Source organism: Cheilinus undulatus, linkage group 17 (genome assembly GCF_018320785.1).
Source record: "Cheilinus undulatus linkage group 17, ASM1832078v1, whole genome shotgun sequence".
NCBI classification, from domain to species: domain Eukaryota; kingdom Metazoa; phylum Chordata; class Actinopteri; order Labriformes; family Labridae; genus Cheilinus; species Cheilinus undulatus.
The window spans coordinates 29,629,289-29,651,841 of NC_054881.1; the positions used below are offsets into that span (position 1 = coordinate 29,629,289).

Here is a 22,553-nt window from a genome sequence, read left to right on the forward strand (position 1 = left end):
CTACGCACTAATGCTAAAGCGGGCTTCACAAACCTAAGTGTAATCATACTGTGTTTATCTTTCCTGTGACAGATTGTACCAGTGTGCTAAAACAAGGTAAATACGGCTTTCTATTTACGATTTTCCCTGACTATTCTGGCTGAGTCACAAATGGCTCACTGTAAAAAGAAGCCTTCTATTCTCAAGATTCTCTAGGCTAGAAACAGGGTGCCTATGCGGAAAGCTCAGACTTCTTAAAGTCCCTGTAAAGTGATATTTATGTTTTAACACACTAGAAATGTTGGAATAAGGTTGCTGTAAACATGTGAAAATGCTAGGATCTATTTGTGACTGGATTTCAGATTAAGACCATTAAAAAGTTGTTCACCTCTTTCTATAGGTTTAATTTGGGCACGGCATTATATAGTGCCCCATGACATCACAAGGTGCTATCTTAATCACACCGCTCCCCAAATGCTACAATGATCTAAAATCACGGGAAAATTAACAGGTAGCTAAATTCTGTGTATTTGTTCATTGTGGGGTAAATTTTCCAATCTCTGGCATGGAGCCAGGTGGCTGCTCTCTGGCCATAATTCACCATATGGTTGGGTTGCTGGAGTGCTTGTCTATTTTTCCTTTGATCAAACTGCAGCAGGAACAAACATCTTACCCGTCGGAGGCATGTTTTAATTTGTATTTCATTTGTGTTCAGTCCTGGATGATAAAAGAAACAGACTGTGGCTTTGTCTCTCTCAAAGGAGCAACAATTCAATCCCCCTATCTGTTAGTGATGCTAAAGGTGGGTAAAGAATCTGATATAAAACATGTTCTAATTGTTTCACAATTAAAGCCTCCAATCCCCATTGAAGACTTTATTTTGAAGAGCAACATCTGGAAATTGAGTGTTTAAGCAGCAACTTAACAAAGATGGTTTATGAATTAGGGAGACATAACTTCACATAATTTAGAAAATGAGATATTAGGAATACCTGAAATGTTAAACGCAGAACCAGAAAATGAAACTGGGAATTTTTAACTGTGTACCTGTCATGACATAAATGTGATGTTTTTTCTAGTTGCTTAAAAAATAGTTGTAACATAGGAGCCAGATGATTCCTCCATTCAGGTTATAGCATTTCTCATGAGTGGGCGTGACGTGGACAAATTCAGCTGACACACCCACTCCATCATGGAGCAGATGTCACTGCCTCTTTTTGAAGCTTAATTTGATATATTTAGAGACATTTTTCTTGACTGAATTTTGGCCTGGTGGTTCATAACACAGAAGCCTATCATGCAACAAACCACACATCCAGTGTCCATATTCCAATTTCCACATACAGAGGCTGTGCCACGTTCCAATGCAAGCCAGACAAGAGGGCATAAGATCATGGGAGAATTCAGAATTCATGCCTGTATAGTATGTCAACAGCAGATTATTTTGCCCTATTGGAGTTGATTTTCCATTCATTTCCATATGATTCCATTCTTTCTTGGCTTCCACCATGGGTGAGTACATTATGGGGTTAAATGGTTAAAATTACAAAGGATGTGGTGTTCTGATGTGTCAAATTCTGTGGTTTTGCATCTCAAAAAATAACTTTCTTCATCAATGGTGCCATAGTAGCTCTGTGATGCACTGACTTCCAATGACCTTTTGTCTATGCCACAGGATGAGACATAATGTTGATGCAGTGATGATTTATGATCTGGAAGTCATTCATTGTGTTGCATCTTGAATTTGACTGGGTACTTTGCACGTTTTTCTGCTGTTTGGCTTGATCTGGTCTACGTGAATTGATACATTTTGGAAATGGCAGGGGCTGAAAATAGACCTGGTGCATATCTCTAGCAGAGCAGAGTGGCGCTTCTTGGATGCACTGGAAGATGGACACTGCGCAAGCAGTGGAGCGACTCAGATTGATCAGAGAGGGATTTGCGCCACAGTGCGCAGCATTTGTATGTGGAAGTTGGAGGTTAGAATGGCCACAAGATGGCTGGAGACACATGAGAGAGCATGTAAAGAGAAAATGCAGTTTTAATTTAATAAAATATGTCTCATAAACTACATATTGTTACAAAATAATCCATCAGAAAATCATCTCATATTTTAGTGAGTTACATTTAAATCATAGATAGACCTCGTGCCATCATACTTCCTATGAGCTGCAGTGACCCTTCTACGAATAGTGCCCACATTGACATACTGCTCCTGTGAGCAGCAATACCCAGGTGGTATCTGAAGGCTTTTGCACACTGAGTCTGTTTTTTCATCCGAATTTTTCGTACATGAAGAACGAAAATCAATCCCATGTTGTTCCAATCATGTTTGCCCAACGACACCAATGTTTTTGTTTGTCATTATTTTTATTGGAGCCGTTTCAGTTGTACGCTAATTTTTGATCAGTCCAAGTCAGATAAGTGAGTGACTATTGAAAACAGTGCCTGCTGCTTCCTTTTTGCTCTCTCCTGCCTGATCCTTCCACTCTCTCTCTCTCCCCTCTCTGGCACCCAAACCTCACTTTAAACACCATGGCAGGATATGGGATATGGCAGTGTATATGTAGATTTCAACCATGGAAAAATAACAGATAAGGACACCAGTTTGTTCTCACAGTCACCTAACAAAAACTGAATTAAAAAGTTGCTCTCCATCTCTCCAACTTGGCACAGCCTTGTGAAGCTCAATGAGTGACAGCCAGAGGCTTATCCTCTTTGCTTATTTTTGTTGCAGTATGAAACAATTTGCTACATTCTATACATTTTAATGTAGAAAACGGGTAAAACGCAATGGACTCAGTGTGCAAGGTTAGAGTGCATGACTTTTTTTTTTTTTTTTTTTTTTTTCAGATTATGGATCTGAAGATATAGTGAAAAATGTGCAAAGGCCATGATGTCATGATCAACAGCTTCATTGCCAAATGCATCTCCTTGCAGAATTCTCAACGGTTTTAGCAGAGTAGCGGAGAAATGTAAGAAAAACAGTCATAAAATGATTGATAACCACCGGCTTCTTCTTGAAACTGATGCAAGAGTCTGTTCTGCTGTGTTCTTGAACAACCTAAGGGATCTTTGACCTTTCATTGATGTGTTTTGTGGTAAGCCAGTTCTACTTTGGCTCCCTTGTATGCATGTCTCGGCTCCAGATTACATCATTATGCATTTTTTTGAGCCCGTCGCAGAGACGATCTGGAAGAAGACCATGGAGACATGTCCATTTTAATGAACAATAATAATGCACAAGCAATGCAGTAAAGGGTTACTTAAGTCTCATAATTATACATGTTCGACCACTAACCAAGCCTTTGTATTTGACCACTTTGGAGTGAGAATATGCTGGTGTCTTTTTAGATCTACAGCTGATATGTAAAAACATCAGAAAGCTTCCTTTGTAACATAAAAAAAATGTCCTTGCGTTTATCCATTTGTCCCTCTATATCCTCCCAATTGTACAGCGTCTCTGGCTCCCCCTTCTGTCTTCTCTCCTTTCCCTCTCCCCCCTCGGAGATTTGCATTTAGCTTTTCCTCTGTGCATTAATACTGAAATATGAAAGTTTTCTCTGCAATTCTTCAGACCTTCATTCACCCCACCCGAAGCCAAAAAGAGACGAGGAAAATAAGAGAAATGTTCCCAGTGGGGACTTGAGCCTGGACTCAAAGACTGTAGGGGGGTTGGGGAGCTCTGGGTGAACGAAAGCATAAACAAACAAAGCAGAAGAGAAAATAAAGCCTGTCGGCATTGCGGTGCTAGTGCAGACGGTCCTGGAGTTTAGCTCAAACAAGCATCATTAGCATGCAGTACCTGTGCTTGCAGCTCTCTGATGGCAAAAGAAATGGACAAAAGACTAAACAATTACTGGCAGCAGGATTTGAACATTCCGCTAAACATGTCCAATTTTATCAGGAACATAGTCATGATGTATCATTTACTGATTAGCAATTGATTTGATTGTGAACTTTTAGAGATTTTATTTGCACTTTCTAATTACACATGAAGGGCAAAAAGCTTTGATCATTGGGTTAAGACTGAACTGAACCATTATTACTCCTTAGAAAAGTGAGGTAATTACTGCATATGGGGTACCAGGTTTTTGCAGGAGCCTATAAAAGGGAAAGTGTCCCTGGAGTGCCCAACACGTCTCTTACTTCATGTAAAAGCATATATAGTGTCAGGGAAGTCTGCTTTAGTTTAGGCAGGGTCAGGATGGGTTGCGAAAACAAGTAGGCTTGAGAACAGTGTCCATGACACGTGCTGCTGGTTCTAGGGCACTCCAGACAGGAAATAACCTTTAACTGTTTGTCTCTGGTTCAGCGCTTCTCCCTAACTGGGCATAGTTTCCCAAAATATCAGCATGCAGACAGAAATAGAACATCATTAAACAGGTTCACCCGAGTCACCAAGAGGCAGACATGAAATTCAGGCCAAGGAGTTAGCAGGGGTGATATAGAGCAAGGCAAGACAATACATGGATAGAATTGAGAGAACTCCCATTATAAAGACATTGGCACAGCTGCTATTACAAAGTAAACTCCACCAGCACTATTAAGCAACCGTACTGAGCGAATCAACTGCTTTTTATGCATTGTTCTGTACATGAAGGGGACTGAACCCTTCTTCGTCGTGAAACCATGGAGACTTTTGGGTCATTTGTTATTTTGGGGTTGTCTTTTTGGTAAAACACTTAACAAAATAATGGCACATCAAAAAGAACATCCTTCACAAGTTAAACTCTTGGTATAAAGAAAAGCTTCTCCTCGAGTGGACCTAGAAATGGTAGGTAGGGTTGAAACTCTTGAACAAGAGGAGTGGGGCGGGATGACGACATATTTGGCCACCTCCTGCAAGATGCCCTTCAGTCAGAACTGAAACTACGGATGTTTATGAAGTTTGACGCTCTAACAATGGGGCTCCCAATCTTCCCTTCTCCATGTAGGTAGAATGATTGGATTTCTAGGGGGGAAACTGAGTAGTTTGTGTTAAATGGTAGAATAGTATCGGGAGCAGATAGAAAAATATTTATCATTGAAACAACAGGAGCGTTACAGTAGGAACCTCATCACCGAGTCATTAGGGTAACAGATTCCCACTGGAAAGTGTGTAAGGCTCCTCTTCTGTTCACAAGCAGTTTGTGTTTCAGAAGAAGTAAAGTTCATACTTTTTCTTCCTTAAAGATTCACTATATACATCATAAATAAGTTCTATTTGATTCTGTCCATGGATTAGTCTCATAGAATTTCTTGACATCATCTTTGAACAAACGTCTCTTATGCCCCAAGCCAAAACAACAAAATACTAAACAAATGTAACAAAGATTCCCTATCTTTGTCTTTTTTTGAGCATACACCCACTTTTGTAGCAAATTTGGGCCCATTACAGTTTTATTTGTCCTCGTCCTACTGGAGGACCGGGCATGGTTTCCACAACTCCCAGGAGTATGACCACTGACATGTTCCAAACTGACCCAGGAGCTCTGCTTGGATTAAGCTGAAGGTGATACTTGACAGGCCACCACGGCCTCGTCTGAGGTCCTCTTCTGCTCCATAAGTCAGTAAGAAGTGGTGCTTGACATGGTGGCCACGGGGTTACCCAGTGCAATAAAGTCCTGCACTGCAGAAACACTTTCTGGACAAATAAAGAGGAGTCAGCAGTATTCCCAGTACAGCGTGTGGGTTCATGCGCAGGTCAAAGAAAAGCCAACGTGCTGGTTCGACTTGCCACCACCAGGCACTGTCGTTCTCTGTGGGGGAAGGGAGTACATTGCCACATCTTTCCCAATCCATGGTGCATTCCCAGTTGTCCAATGTGAAAAGAAGTCTGACACTGATTCAACAACGTTTCCAATTAACTGGGGCAGTGGTCGGACCATCAGTCAACTGGACCTTTTTAGGACTATGTACAATACTTTGCATTCTTATGTTTTACCACATTAATTCCTCATGTGAACCTCTTTAAAGCATAGTGGATCATTCAGCTGGGATATAATCGTATACAAAGAGCTGCTATTCTTCAGTTGAAAGGGCCTCTGCATGTTTAGGAAATAAATGAAACCCATCCTATAGTGTCTCCTTTAAAGTGTCCCTATGGTTTTTGTTTAAGCTGATGAACACCATTTGAGCTGATGCTGGGTGGATCTGTTAAATTACATAATCATGAAAAATATCTTCAAAATTCTGCTTCCCGACGTTACTTGCATGTATCTCATGATTACTTTGCTAATCTATGAAGATAAGACAAGTTCATCTGGATCCTCAAGGGGATTTGGCTGTGTGTGTGAGATTGGAGAGGTTAGTTTACAGGACTTTCAGGCATTTTAAGAATGCCCTCAACTAGAGCAGCTTATGTGCATTTAAAGAAAAAAAAATATATAAGTAAACTCTTTGGTTTGACATGCACATTAATGGAATCCAGATCCCACATCTGAAAATATGGAGCAAAAAAAGAGATAGATTCTGTCATCTTTTCTGAAATACTGATTGATAAAAACAACTGAATAGATATTTAGATAATAATCACAGTATGATGCCCCTTGCTCTTCATGTTGCTCAATCTCATGTCATTGTTTGTCATCAAGATAGTGATTATTGCACTTTCCCTTCCACTCCTGATATTTTTGCTGTGAACACGTGCCCCATGTTCATGTCATAGGATATAGCAAAAACTGATTAGGAAATAAGATAAAACCTTTTTGTCATATGCTTAATTTCTTCCCATGATTCATTAGTAAGGAGTTTTTGTGATGCGGTGCATTGGGAAAAATAATCATCTGAAGTGGATGTCTCCCACTGTACTGTGTCTTAGTGGGACTGTCTGTTCCAGATAGCAGATCCTTCCAGGCAGAATTGAAGTATTTTGTCTTTTTGTTCTCAGACTCATGTTCTGAAAACAAGGCCCCAATGAATAGCCGGCTCGCCTGCCCCCTCATTTCAAAGTCATGGTGAATAAGAGGCCCTTGCCCGACTTGGAACATCCAGGCTCAGCTCGCTAGCGTCCAAATTTCAGTGTGCCTGTGCGCTCGATAGTAGGGTAAGGACCACCGCTGGGACCCTCAGACGGTGGTCTGAGGGGTGGTGGCGGCGGAGAGCGAGGCCCTGGCACAGGGGCACCTATGCTGGCAGCAGAGGGCACAGCGGGCAGTGCCACAGTCTGTATAGTGCCCCTATCACACGGCCCCAGGTCCTCTAGTCCCTCCAGGCCCTGTGGAGGCCCTTCATAGCCCATGTTGAGCCGCAGGGGCTGATGTGCCTGGCAGTAATCTACGATGGGCTGTTCATAGCGGTAGAAGGTCAGCGCGCCCAACTGGTGGGGGACCTGTAAAGATGGACAGAGAGCATAGTGGAAAAGACAGAAGGAGAATGTAATGGAGAGGATTAGGTCAGGGGGGAGAGGACAAATGGACAGGAATGTTGAAGAGTTGAGGGAAAACAAGAGGGAGAAAAAAGAAAGGGAAAAAAAATGTTAGCTTCTCAATATCTCAGCAAAACTGTGACTTCAAATAAACTAAAGACAGTAAACACATTAGAGTTAATTTATGTTTCACAACATTTCAATGGAGCTTCTTTCAGTAAAACAAGGCCACTGATGAGTTGCATAAAATTTGTGACTGACTGAAAAAAGTTGTGCAACAAAATAATTTCTGAAAAAGGGAAATTGATGAAGCCTTAGGAGTCCATGATCACATGGTTGTGACATCATTATTTGTTAATCTTGTCAAATGATAGCATGCAAACAAAGCCACATTTTGCATTGCAATCACTTTGTGTAGAACGTGTAATTTTTCAGCTCTCTTGCAGCAAAGAGAATACTTTTAAAATAATTAGCATTCTATTTCATTTTTTTCAAAGGAGAAAAAAACCTCCTTATATTAATACTATCAACAGTTGAAAATGGAACAATGCCTATGTATATAACTGTAATTCTATGCGTTTAGTTTGATTTTTCTTACTTATACAGCTTTTTATGTTTAATTTGCATTGTTTGGGAGAATCCCTCTGCCTCCCTTAGAGTCTTGGGATGCAGAAGATGCAGTACTGTTCTCCTTATACTTACGTACAAAAAATAATTTAAATGTTGGCATTGATCAGTGGACAAAAATACAGCTATAGATACTCTTCTGTATAAAAAATATTCATTTTTAGCTTGATATATGTAATTCTAATACTATTATATGCAAGTTTACATTTTCTAAAATTCTAACTTAAAATGACAACTTCAGATATATATTCATATGTATTCTTTTTTTAATTCAGTCATTAAAAAAAGTTAAAATTAGTTTTGTTGTGTGTGTGTGTGTGTGTGGGTGTGTGTGTGTGTGTGTGTGTTTCGTGGAGCTTCTGTATCTAATACATTGAGTTAAAGTTAAAGATAGTAATATAAAAAATAAAATACCAAACATGAGCATGGTAAACATTTTCTGAGTGGTTGTCATTATCAAAGAAAAGAATTAACAAAATTGTAAAAATAGCCTGTTGACTTCTAAGTGTTAAGTCATAGTTAGACCCAAATTGCATTTATTTATTTATTACTTTTTAAAAATCTTTTTTATGTATTTATTTTTATACCTTAGAATTTTTTTTTTTTTTTTTGACATTTTGGGAAAAAAGTACTGCTTTTACCCCTATTAGCTAGTGAATTACAAACATTGTTAGTGCTTTTGAAACTATTGACAAACTCTGTTTTAAAAGCCAAAGTGAAACGACTCTACAGCCAAAACCAGTGTTCTAAAATTGACCAAATATCATAAATATATATATATATTTTTTTTTGCTCTTTTTGCATCTTGCAGTCCCTCTACCATGATGTCAGTCATTTAAGTGGATGGCAAGAGTATCGGTGTTGACATGCATTTCAGTTGATGATTATGTGATAATGTACTTGGTGCACCCCAAATAATTTCTGTATGCAGGCAGGCATCTTTAAACATACAGACATCTTTATGCCTACTTATCTGTCCATGAACACTAAGTTGTTTTGCTTTTCACTTAAAAGTCAAAATATGCTCATGAGGTATGTATTCAATAAAAAAATACAAGACAAAGCTTTCTTCAATACTCATATATATATATATATATATATAATTATTATTATTATATATATTATAATTCTAATTATAATATTACTATTATATATATATATATATATATATATATATATATATATATATATATATATATGATTTTATAAAGTTCTTGTATTGTATTGTATTGTATATATGCATTGGTAACATTGTTTGAAGGGGCATGCATAAGGCTGACATGACACCCGGCACTCATGTGAAGGAGGCTTTATGAACGTTAATGAATGTTGTCATTAAGTGCCATTCAGTCACCTTTAATTCACAGTTCTTTGATCCCTTTTTGCTTCTGTGTACAGTAAGGTAAAGCCATAGCCAGCTGTCTTAGCCTAGCATAAACAATAGAAACAATAGGGGGTAGTGGGTAAGATTACGTTTTTTACTGATGTGGCTCTCCAGGTAAGAAAAAAGCTGCAGGGCAACCAGACAGAGAGCAATGTCCAGTGGTGAAGTGGTGTGTATAGAAGTCAAGATTCTCTTAATTTATTTCATTAAATGTGAATCAATTGACTGACTGACACTTAATGACAGCATTCATAAAGCCTCCTTCATGTAAATGACAGGTGTCCTGTCATGATTATGACAGTGTCATTTTATACCCCTTCAAATAAAGTGTTACCCAGATATTTAATACTGATATTTAAAGCTTTTAGCAAACTCAGCTGTATAACAGTAGATAATCCATGGAGGTAATTTTGCTCTAGCATCCAGTTAGCAACACGTACCCTCTGCCATCTGGGCTGGGGTTCATGGGTCAGACATTGTGGCATCAAATGCAAAAGGTCAGTAGTCCATTCATCGCCAGAGTGTAATTCCAGATATTTTTACTATTTTATGTGAACTGACCTTTGAAGATTAAAAATAGTAATTCATTTTTTCAGTGGAAAACAACAAGCATGAGATGTGCACAGCTACAGCAGACACAACAGTTTACTTTTTAATTACACATCACACACTTTCAAATTATGTTTAGTTGTTACCATGCAGTTCATTTGTTTCAGAACATTTCATTGTGCCTGTGTGACTCCCAGCCTTCAGCACAGTGAGTTTGGCAGCTACATGCTAGCCTTCTGTAATCACCCTCACATGGTCGCCACCTGAGCCTCCAGCTACCTAAAACACAACTGCTGCAAAGACCCACCAAAATGTTTTGTGTGAAGCATCTGAAGCTGTATTTTTACAGGTGTGAAGCAATCAGGAGTCTTCCTGCCCACATCTTGTACTATAATGCTCACTCTGACAGTCAGAAGAAGAAAGGGGTGTGCATTTGCATTTTTATATAGGCATGCCAGTATGAATGACACACAAACCCCACTGCATATGACAAAACCAAAGTAGCTTTTTTGTTCAAGCTTTCCAATGAGAGCTGAAGCAAATAGGCCTCCCTCTAGAGCCGTGTCACTTCTTTCAAAGCCAGAAGCCCTCGTCACATCTGGCTCTATGTCTGGTCTCATGCACCCTCCCTGAACCTTAAATCTGTGCCAAAAAAAAAAGAAAAAAAAAAACAGATGAGACTTCAGTGACACTCTGTCTCCCTCACTTAAAATCACACATTTTTACGGTTTTAAAAAAAGGCCAATTAAAAGATTTCTAACAGGCTGTGAAAGCAGCAGGGTAAGATGGCAGCTGACCTGGATTAAACACAGCTGCCTGGCAGAGCGACAGATCATCAGATCTGAACACACAGGCGTCGAGGAGCGCACAACAACAGCAGGAGCTGCAGATATGACACCAACACGGAAGACATGAATAATACAAACCCTGACTCTTGAGGAGGCGTTGGAAGCAGAGCAAGTGTCACGACTGCACCGCTTTCATGCACATCCTTGACATTTTATTTCCAACCTCAACTTGTGATAATAACTAGATCTTGTGAACAAGACCTTAGTGGACAGCTGCTTGTAGAAATGCTTTTTAAAAGATCCACCTACTTAAATAAAAAAAAGACTAAGCCAGTTTACCAGGAGACTTATTTGATCTGCTGCTCTCTGCTGTAGTTTTGCTTTCAACTGCCAAGATTTTGAGGCATAAATCTCAAAGGTTTGCGCTGTCATTCCCCTATTATTAAACTAAATTTCATTTTTGCTTCTCCAGAGCACTATGAAAGGGAATCCAAAAAGCTCCAAAGCACAATGTCTTACTTGAAAACAACTGCCTGACTTTATAATAGACAGGCATTGGTGTTAAAAGTCTTCAGCAAAGAAATAGGGCCTTAATAAGTGGTTGTCAACAGACATTTCAGAACAAGTCATCTTTGGATCTTGGAAAAAATATTAAACTTCACTTTCTGATTTGTGAGCTTATACAGGTGAGAAAACTCAAATTTGTGCAGTGAATCTTAAGTGGAGTGAGGGGGTGGGGGGCAGGCTTAACAGGCTGATATTTCACTTTTATCTCAAGTGTTAGGAAAGTCTTGGTTTTGATCCATGATTAGAGCTATGCAAGTTATAAAACCAGACGGATCGGCCAAAACAGCCTATTTCAGAGCTAACCCATCATCATAATAAACCATGTTTATTCCTGAACATGAGCAATACATGAACATGCTCATACATTTGGAGAGCAGTGACCTGAACAGTTCAAATGTCATGAATGAGAATGTGAGTGTAGCTCCCTCAGGAGACAGTGAATGACGACTCACATTCCCATTGTCTGAGCAGTGAGTGCTGAAGTCGGCTTTATGGCAACAGGTAAACATCCTGATACACCTGGTTGTATGTCTCAAGCATAAAATGTAAAGAATGGAAATATTTTTGTGTCCTTTTCAAAAAAAAAAAAAAAAAAAAGCCCAGTCTTTTTTTCTGACAAGATTACTGCATTATCACACAATGTTTTGGATTTGATTCACAGTTATTGAATTCATGTGCACTGGAGATCAGTTGGTAGATTAGGCACCCATATGCTGAGGCTAGAGTCCTCAAAGCACTATTTGCATGTTTGGTGTATCTTTCCTCACTCTCTCCCCATCTTTCCTTTTTCTCTTCAAGTGTCCTATGGGGAAAAAAACAGATGTTGAAGTAATTTCCATATTTTTTTTAGTCTTTCTTGGGGTAAACAAGCTCAAAATCACAAATTTAAAGCTTCAGTTAGGGTAGATACTTTTAGTTAATTATATCTATCTATACATGTCTCTTTGTTTTATTGTTTAGTCAGTTGTTTTTGCACCTGTTTGTAAGTTAAGCAGCCATTTTTATGTACATCTTAAAAAGCTCTATGCTGGTATGACAACCTATGGCCAACGAGCAGGATGGAGAAAGAAACTTTGCAGATTTCTACAGGTCTTTTTCCCCTTTATAATCAAAGGTAAAGGACATGTGGCTTTTTTACTTTGATTAAAAAGAAGGAACTTTAAAAAAAGGTTCAATACTGTCTTCTTCTTTGTCCTTTAGTTGGAGTCTTTGGCTGTGTCCATCTGAGAGGGGTCTGGCTGCATCATGAAAGTTACTTTCACAGACCATTTATCTGAGACATCGTATATCTAAGAAAGTAAATATTTCCAGTTTTTTTTTTTTTTTTTTTTTTTTTTGGAATAAAGTCTGGCAGTTATAGTTAGTTACATAACTCTGTTATCAATGGCTAAGTTAGCTCTAGCAAATGTAGTAAAGCTAGTTTAGCTACACAGACAAAGCAGAAATGTTGCTTTCCTAACTGCTTTGTGAGCTTAGCTTTAGCTCACACAGCTAACAGAGCTATGTAAGCTATGCTTTAATCAGGTTTTGAAGGTCAAGTGTTCGACCTTTAACTTTTGGTATCCAAACCCTCAAGCTAACCCTAGAAAAATACTTAGGCTACAGTATTTTGTGTAAATGTAAAGTGTGAATTACATTCAAATGAGTAAATGAAAACCACAGGTGAAGCCAGGATATTTAAAGTCCGGCTGTTTTCTCTGAAGTTCTGAATCTTTAGGCTGGTTAAAAGTAGGTTAGCACACAGGGTAATGATTGATTCATAGAAAAAACAGAGATGATGATAAACAAATGGATACTGCTGATGGATCCTGAGTATCGTTCTTGTAGCCAAACTGACAAAAATAAACAATCTTTGTAATGTTTGTTTTACAATAATGAGAAGACTTTGAGAACAATAATGATATTAAAATGATTTTAGTTTTTTCCTAGATGGACGCTTTGGGGGCCAGACTTATATATTACAATGGTCTAATATTTAAAAAAAAACATCTTTATTTTATTTTGTAGCATCTAAAAATGAGATCAGTCCATTTACCATGGTCAGCCACAAGGAGGCGATTGATATATTTATGCTGGATTTTTCTGGGGCTGTTTTGTACTGCTAATGTGCCGTGTCCTGATTGGTGACAAAACCATGCAAGACACAGGTCTTTAGTTTTGATTCTCAGACAAAATACTTGAGTTTGAAAGAAAACCACAGTTTTAATCAAGAATTAACTGTGATGTAATGGCTGACAGGTAGATTTATGTAAAATGGACCAAATATCTAATGAATCTGGGCATATTTTCAATCTCAATTTTTATTGGAGCTTTTTGATAGCTGTAGGGATTTTTTTTTTAAATGCCTGATATCTGTCCACATTTTTTCCCCTGAATATTTCTGAATTTGATAATGTTCTGAGGGCTGGGTGGGAGGATGTGGGGGGCCTTGTGGTCCTCAGGAAGGTAGTTGATCGTCACTACTCTAACAGATGTTTAATAACTGTAGATGTGTTTGTATTTTAAGTAAACATTATAATTTAGGATAGCTTTGAAATAAGTGGCTTTAATATCCATGAAAAAAGACTCTCCAGACTCCTCTAAGTTTGGACTAAGCAGCTGATATTTAACACTTTTTTCAAGTTTTTTGAAAATGAAAAACAAGTCTGTGATGAAACTCTTTGGTAAAACAGAAGGCAACAGCCAGCTAGTCTACGATGAAGTCCAGGAGCAATGTAAGCACAGAGATCTCCAGACTGTTGACTGTTTAAACCTGGACGACTTGGAGAAGAAAAAGTCCATGGTTTGTGCTACCTCAGCTTTAACAAGACAGACAAACTAAAAAAGGGCATCTGATTCTGTCAAACTAAAACTTCTGTAGGCTTGATTTAAACTCACAGAACTACCGACTTTTACCTCACAATCCTCTGGAAAAGCTTTAGCAGCATATAAAACTTGAGCACTGATTTCAATATTAAGCCGGCAGTTGTTTTAAAGGCTAGTTTTCCTGATACGTGCAGATAATCTTAGTATAGTTTGAACAGCAAAAACAATATCAGCAATCCCCAAAAAACCTCCCACTAATATCCTTTTGCATTCATTAAACTTATCACATAATGTCACTGATTGCAAAAATTATTTTTGAGGGAACATGAGAATTTAGGGCAGGGATTTTTAAAAAAGCACCGACTGTGTTAATGAAATGCAGATATATGCAGGCTGGGAAGGGGAAATAGTGTGAGTTTGTAAATGTTTGCGTGTGTGTGGCTGCATGCACATGAATGTGTGTGAGCAAGCTCTGATTTCAAAGTCAAATGGAAACAGTCTGGGCTAACACAGCTTGGCAGTTCAGGAATTATCGTGAACCATGGGGCGAAGATAAAGCCACTCTGAAAGCATTAACACCAGCTCTGTTTTAGATAAAAGAGTGTCGCTTGTAGCCTCAAGCTTAAATGTAACACACTTCCACCATGCAGGAAGTTGTAGTCATGTTTTTATATAATTAATGAGAAGAGAGGATGTTTGTCAGTTTAACTGTGCATAATATAAGAAACAGGGCTCACAATTTTAAAAACTATCCATCAGTGTGCCAAGCAAGCCTTTCTTCTAGATACATTTACACACCTCCAGACCCACCACCCTACTTTTTCTATACCTCCTTCCTCCTCAAATGGACTCCATTAAGCGTGGCTGACTCATTACATTAAAGGCACTCAGTGGATTACTTCCCTCATTCCCCTTTCAGTTTAAACCCTTCACCAGCCCTGATGCAGCCGCCGCCACCACCTCACCGCCATCTCCTCACCTCAGCTCTGCTCACAGCTCCCTGCACAGGTCCAATGAATTAATTAACGGACATTAAGTCCTAACCATTGCAATGAATTCTATCAAATTGTCAGGGCATAAATCTGACCTCGGGTAGAGATAGAGTGTGCGTTGCATATTTGTACGAGGATGCCTGTCTAGAGATGTTTTTAATCAAATAGGGGACAGAGAAGAGCAAAATAGGGGAAAAACACAACAAAAAAAGGCACTCAAAACCAGATTGACCTTCCACCTGTATTCTTTAACATTCAGTGCAGCTCTTAAAAGAACAGATAGTGTTGAAAGAGTATGGATATTAGACATCCTGACTTTGCTTTTTGGACAAAATCATTGACCCCAAATGCTCTTTATGTCAGATATTCTGAACAAAAGGAGCTTTTGATATTCACCAGCCATCCAGCCACCGGTTTCAAGGTACAGCTAGCTCATTAGGAATGCTTACAGCCACTCTTTTGGCCTCACAGCATCAGCGACTCATTTATTCATCACAGTGGATAGAGCGTTGACAGAAGAGACAGCCAAATATGTAAAGAGATAACATCTGGTCAGACTAGCAAAAATATAAAACTGACACCTCAATTTATTTTCCAAATGTTTTTGAAAGTACGTGCTTTGGGAGGGAATGAATGCTTCTAAAACAACAAAGTTACTCCTTTATCATTATTATTTCTTTTAGTAGAAGTAGTGAAAAAAAACCCAATCAATGGACACAGGCCCCCACTTTTTACTGCATACTAAGAGCAGTGGTATCTCAGAGTACTTTTGGGGTGCATTTGTGTTACCAGAATTCAAACCATCTATTACTCATGCCAATTACATTGTTAGGGTGAAGGTAGCTGACTGGACATCTGCCTGAAGGGGTCAACTCCACCATCATTCTACAGCCTTGTTAACAGACCACACAGTGCCTATAAAAAGTATTAATCCCCTTGGATGTCATATTCTTTGATTGATTTTATAAATCATTCAAAGTCAATATAATTTGGCTTTTTTCCCCCTAAATACAAATACAAAAAGATCTACTTAATGTCAAACTGAAACAGATTTGTACAGTAATGCTAATTAGATAACAATATTTTATGAAAATAAGTAGCTGTATAAATATTCACCCCCTCTGAAGTGACTGATCTAATTCAGCAGAGGTCAACTAATTGGTGCTAGCACTCTCACAATTGCCTCTGTGCAGTAAATGTGCCTTAAGTGATGGTAGTATAAAGACACCTGTGTCTGGAAGACCTACTAACTGGTTAATTAGTATTCTGGGCTATCATTACACCGCGAAGACAAAAGAACAATAACTCAGAGAAAAGGTTAGTGAAAAGCATAAGTCAGGAGATGGATATTCTAAGAAATAATTTCTAAGACACTGAACATCCCCCGCAGTTCAGCTAAATCCATCATCGAGAAATGGAAGGAATAAGGCACATGTGCAAATCTGCCTAGATCAGTCCTTCCTCTCAAACTGAGTGACCGTGCAAGATGGAGACCATTAAACAAGGCCATCACTACACCACTGACTACTCCAAAGGAGTTGTAGGCTTCAGCAGAGCTAGGAGAGACTCTGCATACAACAACTGTTACCCTGGTTCTTCACCAGTGTAAACTTTATGGGAGAGTGGCAAAGAGAAAGCCACTGTTGAAGAAAACTCATATTAAAGTTCACCAACGGGCATATGGGAGACTCCATGGTCAAGTGGAAGAAAGTTCTTTGGTCTGATGAGACCAAAATCAGATAAGACGCCATGTTTGGCGGACACCGAACACTGCACATCACTTCAAACACACCATCCTCACTGTGAAGTACGGTGGTGGCAGCATCATGCTGTGGGGATGCTTCTTGGCAGTCCACCTCGAGGGTAAAATGAATAGTGCAAAATATAGGAAGATCCTGGAGGACAATCTTAATCAGTCTATCTCCATGCAACCTGATAGAGCTTTAGCAGTGTCCAGATGTGCAAGCCTGACTGAGACTTATCCATACAGACTCAGTGTTTTGATTGGAGCTAAAGGTGCATCTACTAAATTCTGACTTGAAGAAGGTGAATATTTATCCAGTCACTTGTTTTTACCGTAATCATTTTTATTAAATTGATATTACTTTCTAGAAATTTTCACTTTTCACTTTGTCATTAAAGAGGTTTTTTGTCATTTTTGATCATCAGAAAAGTCACATTATTTTGACAGTGATTGATTTATAAAATCAACAAAAGGATAAAACATCAAAAGGGGTGAATACTTTTTATAGGCACCCTAACAGAATCATCTTCAAATGCACAATCTGATAAAGGGTAGAGGCATGAAGTATCAAACACAGCTGTTTCAATAAAAGCAATACAACATGAATTTTAGGATGAGAGTTTTGGTTTTTGCAAACTTAAACTAACTTTTAAGCTTCGATCTTTGCATGGCCTATTTCATGCAAAGACATGTTTCTCTAAAGAGAGATAAAAGGACACACAGCAGCCTGGACCCAACTTAGAAAGGCAGAAATAGCTCTAACAGGGAAGATGATATAAGGATGGCTCCATGCCAACTGGAAACATGATGAAGCAAAGCATAACTGAGATGCTTTGAAAGTGAACTCTGATGACGTACACCATCAGTTATGAAGACTGTCTCTCTGGAAATGCTCAAAAAGGATCATGGGCTGGACACGGTGCTTATCTATTGTAAAGGGCTGAAAGAGTTGCAAATGGACCATTGCTGGCTACCCATATTTGACAACTTTTACTATCAATGGACTGTTAAACCTTTTTTGTATCCTGGGTTTTTTCTTGCCTTTTTCCTCTAAAGACTCATAATAAAGGGGATTTATCCACAAAATAAATACTGTCCTCACTGCCATCTTGCTAACTGACTTAGCTAGCTGTTTGTGCACACTATTACAGCTGGTATAGGGCAATATTGTACTAAGAAGTAGGGAGGAAACAGAAGATTTGCAAAAGCCATGTGGTCTTTTTTCCTTTTACAGTTACTTTTATGATAAAGTAACTTTAAAAAAAGCTTAATTCTGTGTATTCTTAGGGATTGCATTGTTATCCCCAACACTAGGTTGTCCAATCTACCCATTTCAAATAACCTGAAACCAAAGTAAAAAGGTTTTTACGTATTGACAACACAGTGCAACATTCTATTTATCCAAGTTTATCCTGTGGCTTTATGCTGAACAGTTTTGGGCAATGAGATCATCATCCAAAAGTAGAAAAATCTTAATTGTAATATTCCAAGCCTGACAATGACAAGCTATCAATCATAATTTCATAGCCTGTCCTTATTGCAACAGTTTATATCAGAATAAAGCATGGTGGCGGTCTAAATGATGTTTTTTGCATGCATTTCAGAAGAATGGTACTCTTGGTTGAGTTTTTAAAATACATAGCTGTGGAACCTATTACCAGAGGGAGCTCCCTCCATTCAGACATAGAGATACGATGCAGCCTTTCCTCTTCCTGAAATCTGTAGCTTTCAGGTGTATTAACCACTGAACATATCATTTACATACTCTTCATCTCTGAATGGATGGCCAGCATATTGAATGAAAAGAATAACGTGTCCAACTTTGCATTTACCGGTGCTCGAAAATTGGTTTAAATCCACTGATCTGAATGCTTTTGATGTGAAATCTGTTGAGTGTGTTCACTTTACATGATTTAAAACAAAGTGAAAGAGCAAAGCTTTCCACAAGGTGGAGCACAGAAAAAGAAAGGAAGAGGAAAGGGCAGTGAGAGGTCACGTCACGAAGAGCCAGGTAGCAGGATAAGCACCAGGACATGCAAAAGGCAGAACAATGGTCTCAGTCATTATGAATTATTCATAGCAGTTTGAGGGAGATGAAAGCACTGCCAATAATCCTCTTTTTGAGATGAAGACATGTAAGAAGTCTGCGATTAAAGAGGATGTGGGTGCGTGAAGCTTTTGTCTTTTTCATCCATCACTGGTTACAGTTACATTATAGGATTGGCAGCCATCACTCTGGTGTGGAATAAAAGTTCACTAACAAACAAGTTAAGACGTAGAGTATATGGAAACGAAAGACTCACAACAAAAGCGGCTCCTGTTTCAGCCATGTGTGTTCTGTCATGTCGAGTTGCTGCACTCATTTTTGTAAGCCAGTCTAATGCAGCTCCTACACATTAGAATAAATATGCAGAGGAAAAATGTTCTAACTGCCCCGGCTGCACTGCTGGATTCTTCTTTGGATCTGTGCCACAAGTACCTGCATTTGCTTCAGATGACAATGACTGGCATCCTGCCTCCTCCTGGATCTTTATCTCTGAATGCCTGAAGACACCAAGGTGACCTCTGGGCCAGTTTGGCTCCCAAGCTTTTATACAGCCTGCCCAAGGAGATTAAGCCAACAGGAAGAGTGTCATCTTTCAAGTTTTGCATCCACTTGCTCTGATCTGAGGGACACTTACTTTTTGGATGTGTGATATTTTGTCGGTGAAAGGTTTTACTTTGATATGGCTTACAAACCCGTCCTGTGATATTATCTCTCCATTTCTGTGTGTACCACTATGCAGAGAAATCCTGTCTTCCTGATAATCAGAGACTGTAAAAACTAGAGCACAAAGCAGCAGATATAGCCTGCCTCCATCTGGGGTTACACAGTTTCTATGCTTCTTCCTCACATCACCTCTAATTTGTTAGAGAAATCCCTTTAAAAGCCCCAAATCCCATAAGTTCATTTTTTACAGTATCCCAGTGCCCTTCAGAAGTTGTGTTTCTTTTTGCATTCATGCTTTCATGAGCGGCTAAGGAGGCAGTAACTGTGCCACCGGCAGACAATGCTAATGCCTCCCTGGGCTTTAGGAGTATTGCGACTCAAAAGTCTGTTGCACTCCCAGCCAAACAATTTGATCCTCTCAAGTCACTGTATTGTGGCACACGGAAGCATAACAAAGTGAAAAGGCGCTGCAATGGACTCGTACTAAAATGTTGCTGAGGCTTTTCTCATTAAGTTTTCATGTCTGCAAATCCATGAATTACAATGGGAATTGTGAGTTATGCTGTAATTTAGAATGGGTAGGTTCTTTTATGTTGCCCTCTAAGGATAAATAACTCCACATTCCCAAAAACTTAAAGCAGCTTTCTTGTTAATTTTGATACATTATTGAATAATGTTGTTTTGTCATTCATGCTGCATTGTTAAGTTTAAACCATTCAGCAGACTCACTTCATTTTTGGAGGCATTTACTGAAATGAGTCATGGCCAAGTTACTGGAAATAACTGTTAAATTACTCCTGTCTTTGTCTGGTCTTTCTCCCTGTGGTCTTTTTAGAAGAAGCCATTCATTTTGGTCCATGTATATTTAAAGCAGGCTGTGATGCATATTTGATGTAAAGGTCCAGTGTTTATGCTGCTGAAACAGCTTCGCTATAACTAATGTCTCACAGTGCTGTGTTGTTGTACAAAGTACTTACCACCACTGAGAATAAATCTCACCTTCCTGAGAGCTTCAGCGTTTATGTCTTTCATATTTTTGCCACCCACTTCCACATTATTTCCCTTGTCATTGTGATATTGTTCTCCTTCACTTGCATATCTCCTAATGAAGATGCAAGTATGTAATCACTGTTGATAATACCCTTCTTGTATAGTGTAGAATTAATCAGAAAGATTTACAGATTGCAATTAAAAGGTGTTAATTATGGAAAAGCATAGTTAGCGAGTTTGACTTTAATCACCCAATACACAGCTCTACAGATACCAATATGTTCTGCTTTAGGAATAAAAGAAGTAGTATGAAAAACTATGGCATTTAGAGGTATGACTGTTATACTGGCTCCAATATTAAAGTCAAACCCAGAGTTATACAGTGCCTATGAAAACTATTCAACCTTTTGTATGTTTATTGAATGTAGAAATCAATCATGGTCAATATAATTTATTTTTTTTATTTATTTTTTTTTTTACCAAAAATTACCAAAATGTATTTAATGTAAAAGTAAAAACAGATTTCTACAAAGTAATGTCAATTAGATAGAAATATTTAATGTAAAATAAGTGATTGCATAAATATTAACTCTCTATAAAGTGACTGACCTAATTCAACAGAGGTCCAACTAATTGATGCTAGTGTCTCAAGTGATTGTTATATGGGACACCTGTGTCTGGAAGGTCAAGACAATGGTCAATCAGTACTCTTGGTTACCATTACACCATAAAGACAAAAGAACACTCCAAGCAACTCAGAGAAAAGGTTACTGAAAAGTGTAAGTCATTGGATGGATAGAAAAAATGTTCCAAGGTACTGAATATCCCCAGGACTTCAGTCGAATCTATTATCAAGAAAAGGAAAGAATATGAGACATGTGAAAATCTGTCTAAATCGGGCCACCAAGACACCTAGAAGCCACAAGCTCCAGCAGCTGAGATAGGAGAAACTCTGAGTACAACAGCTGTTGCCTGGGTTCTTCGCCAGTCAAGCTTTAAAAAGGAATGTGGGAGACTCTATAGTCAAGTAGAAGAAAGTTCTTTAGTCTGATGAGACCAAAATGGTGCTTTTTGGCCATCAGACAAGACGCTATGTTATGGAAGAAACAAAACACTACACATCACCACAAACACACCATCCCCACTGTCAAGCACTGTGATAGCAGCATCATGCTGTCAGGATGCTTCTTTGTAGTTTGCCCTGGAAGGCTTGTGAAGGTAGAGGGTAAAATGAATGTGGCAAATAAAGGAAAATCCTGGAGGACACTCTTATTCAATCTGCAAGGTACTACAGCTTGGTAGAAGACTTATTTCCCAGCAAGACAATGACCCAAAGCATGCAGCAGAAGATACACAGAAGTCTGAAGACAACAAGGTGAATGTTCTGGTGTGGCTGAGTCAAGGCCCAGATCTCAGTCCAATCTTTGCAAAGAAGAATGAAGTAAAAATGTAGAGTCCAGGGGATTTTTTTTTTTGTAATTCTGTTTGTCACGAAAGCAAAATTACATTGACGATAATTTATCTATAAAATCAATAAAAGGGTAAATACTCTCTCCAGCCAGTGAATGTTGACTCCAGACATCCAGAATTTTTTCAGTGAAGAAGTTGATATACACTGTATGTAAAATGGTCCTGCTTAATTCAGTATACATGCAACTTTGGTGTATAGGGTGTTGTCTTTTTTTGTGGGAATTAATGTCCAAAAGAAAGGATAACATTTTTCATAGTATGTTCCCATATATTGTAATTATATTGTCTAACTATACATTCTGTTGGTGATGAAGCAGGTTGGTTCTGAGTGGTGAAATAGCATGCATTTATCCTCTCTAGCTATATATATTTTTTTCAAATTAGCATGTATATTCTCAGAAATGGATCTGAGAGCAATTCTCATTCACAGATGTAGCTCGCCCAGTAAGGAAAAGTGTGTCGCTCTGCAAAATGTGGGTAACATCACATTGTTACCCCTCCCAACTGGCTGCACTTAACTTAAACAGGTGGAAAAATTATTTGAAAAAAAAAAAAAAAATACCAAGCACTATACCACCATGTCTAAACGTTTGCATATGG

General features: G+C 38.6%; 1 protein-coding gene across 1 annotated transcript in view; it reads right to left on the minus strand.

Moving 5' to 3' along the window:
* Nucleotides 1-2,934: 2,934 nt before the first annotated feature.
* LOC121525323 (leucine-rich repeat transmembrane neuronal protein 4) overlaps nucleotides 2,935-22,553 on the minus strand; it is a 176,632-nt gene continuing 157,013 nt past the window's right edge. The window contains exon 3 of the mRNA XM_041811234.1: nucleotides 2,935-7,291. Coding sequence (XP_041667168.1) covers nucleotides 6,965-7,291 — 327 coding nt within the window. The 3' untranslated portion in view covers nucleotides 2,935-6,964. The remainder of the gene's footprint in view (nucleotides 7,292-22,553) is intronic.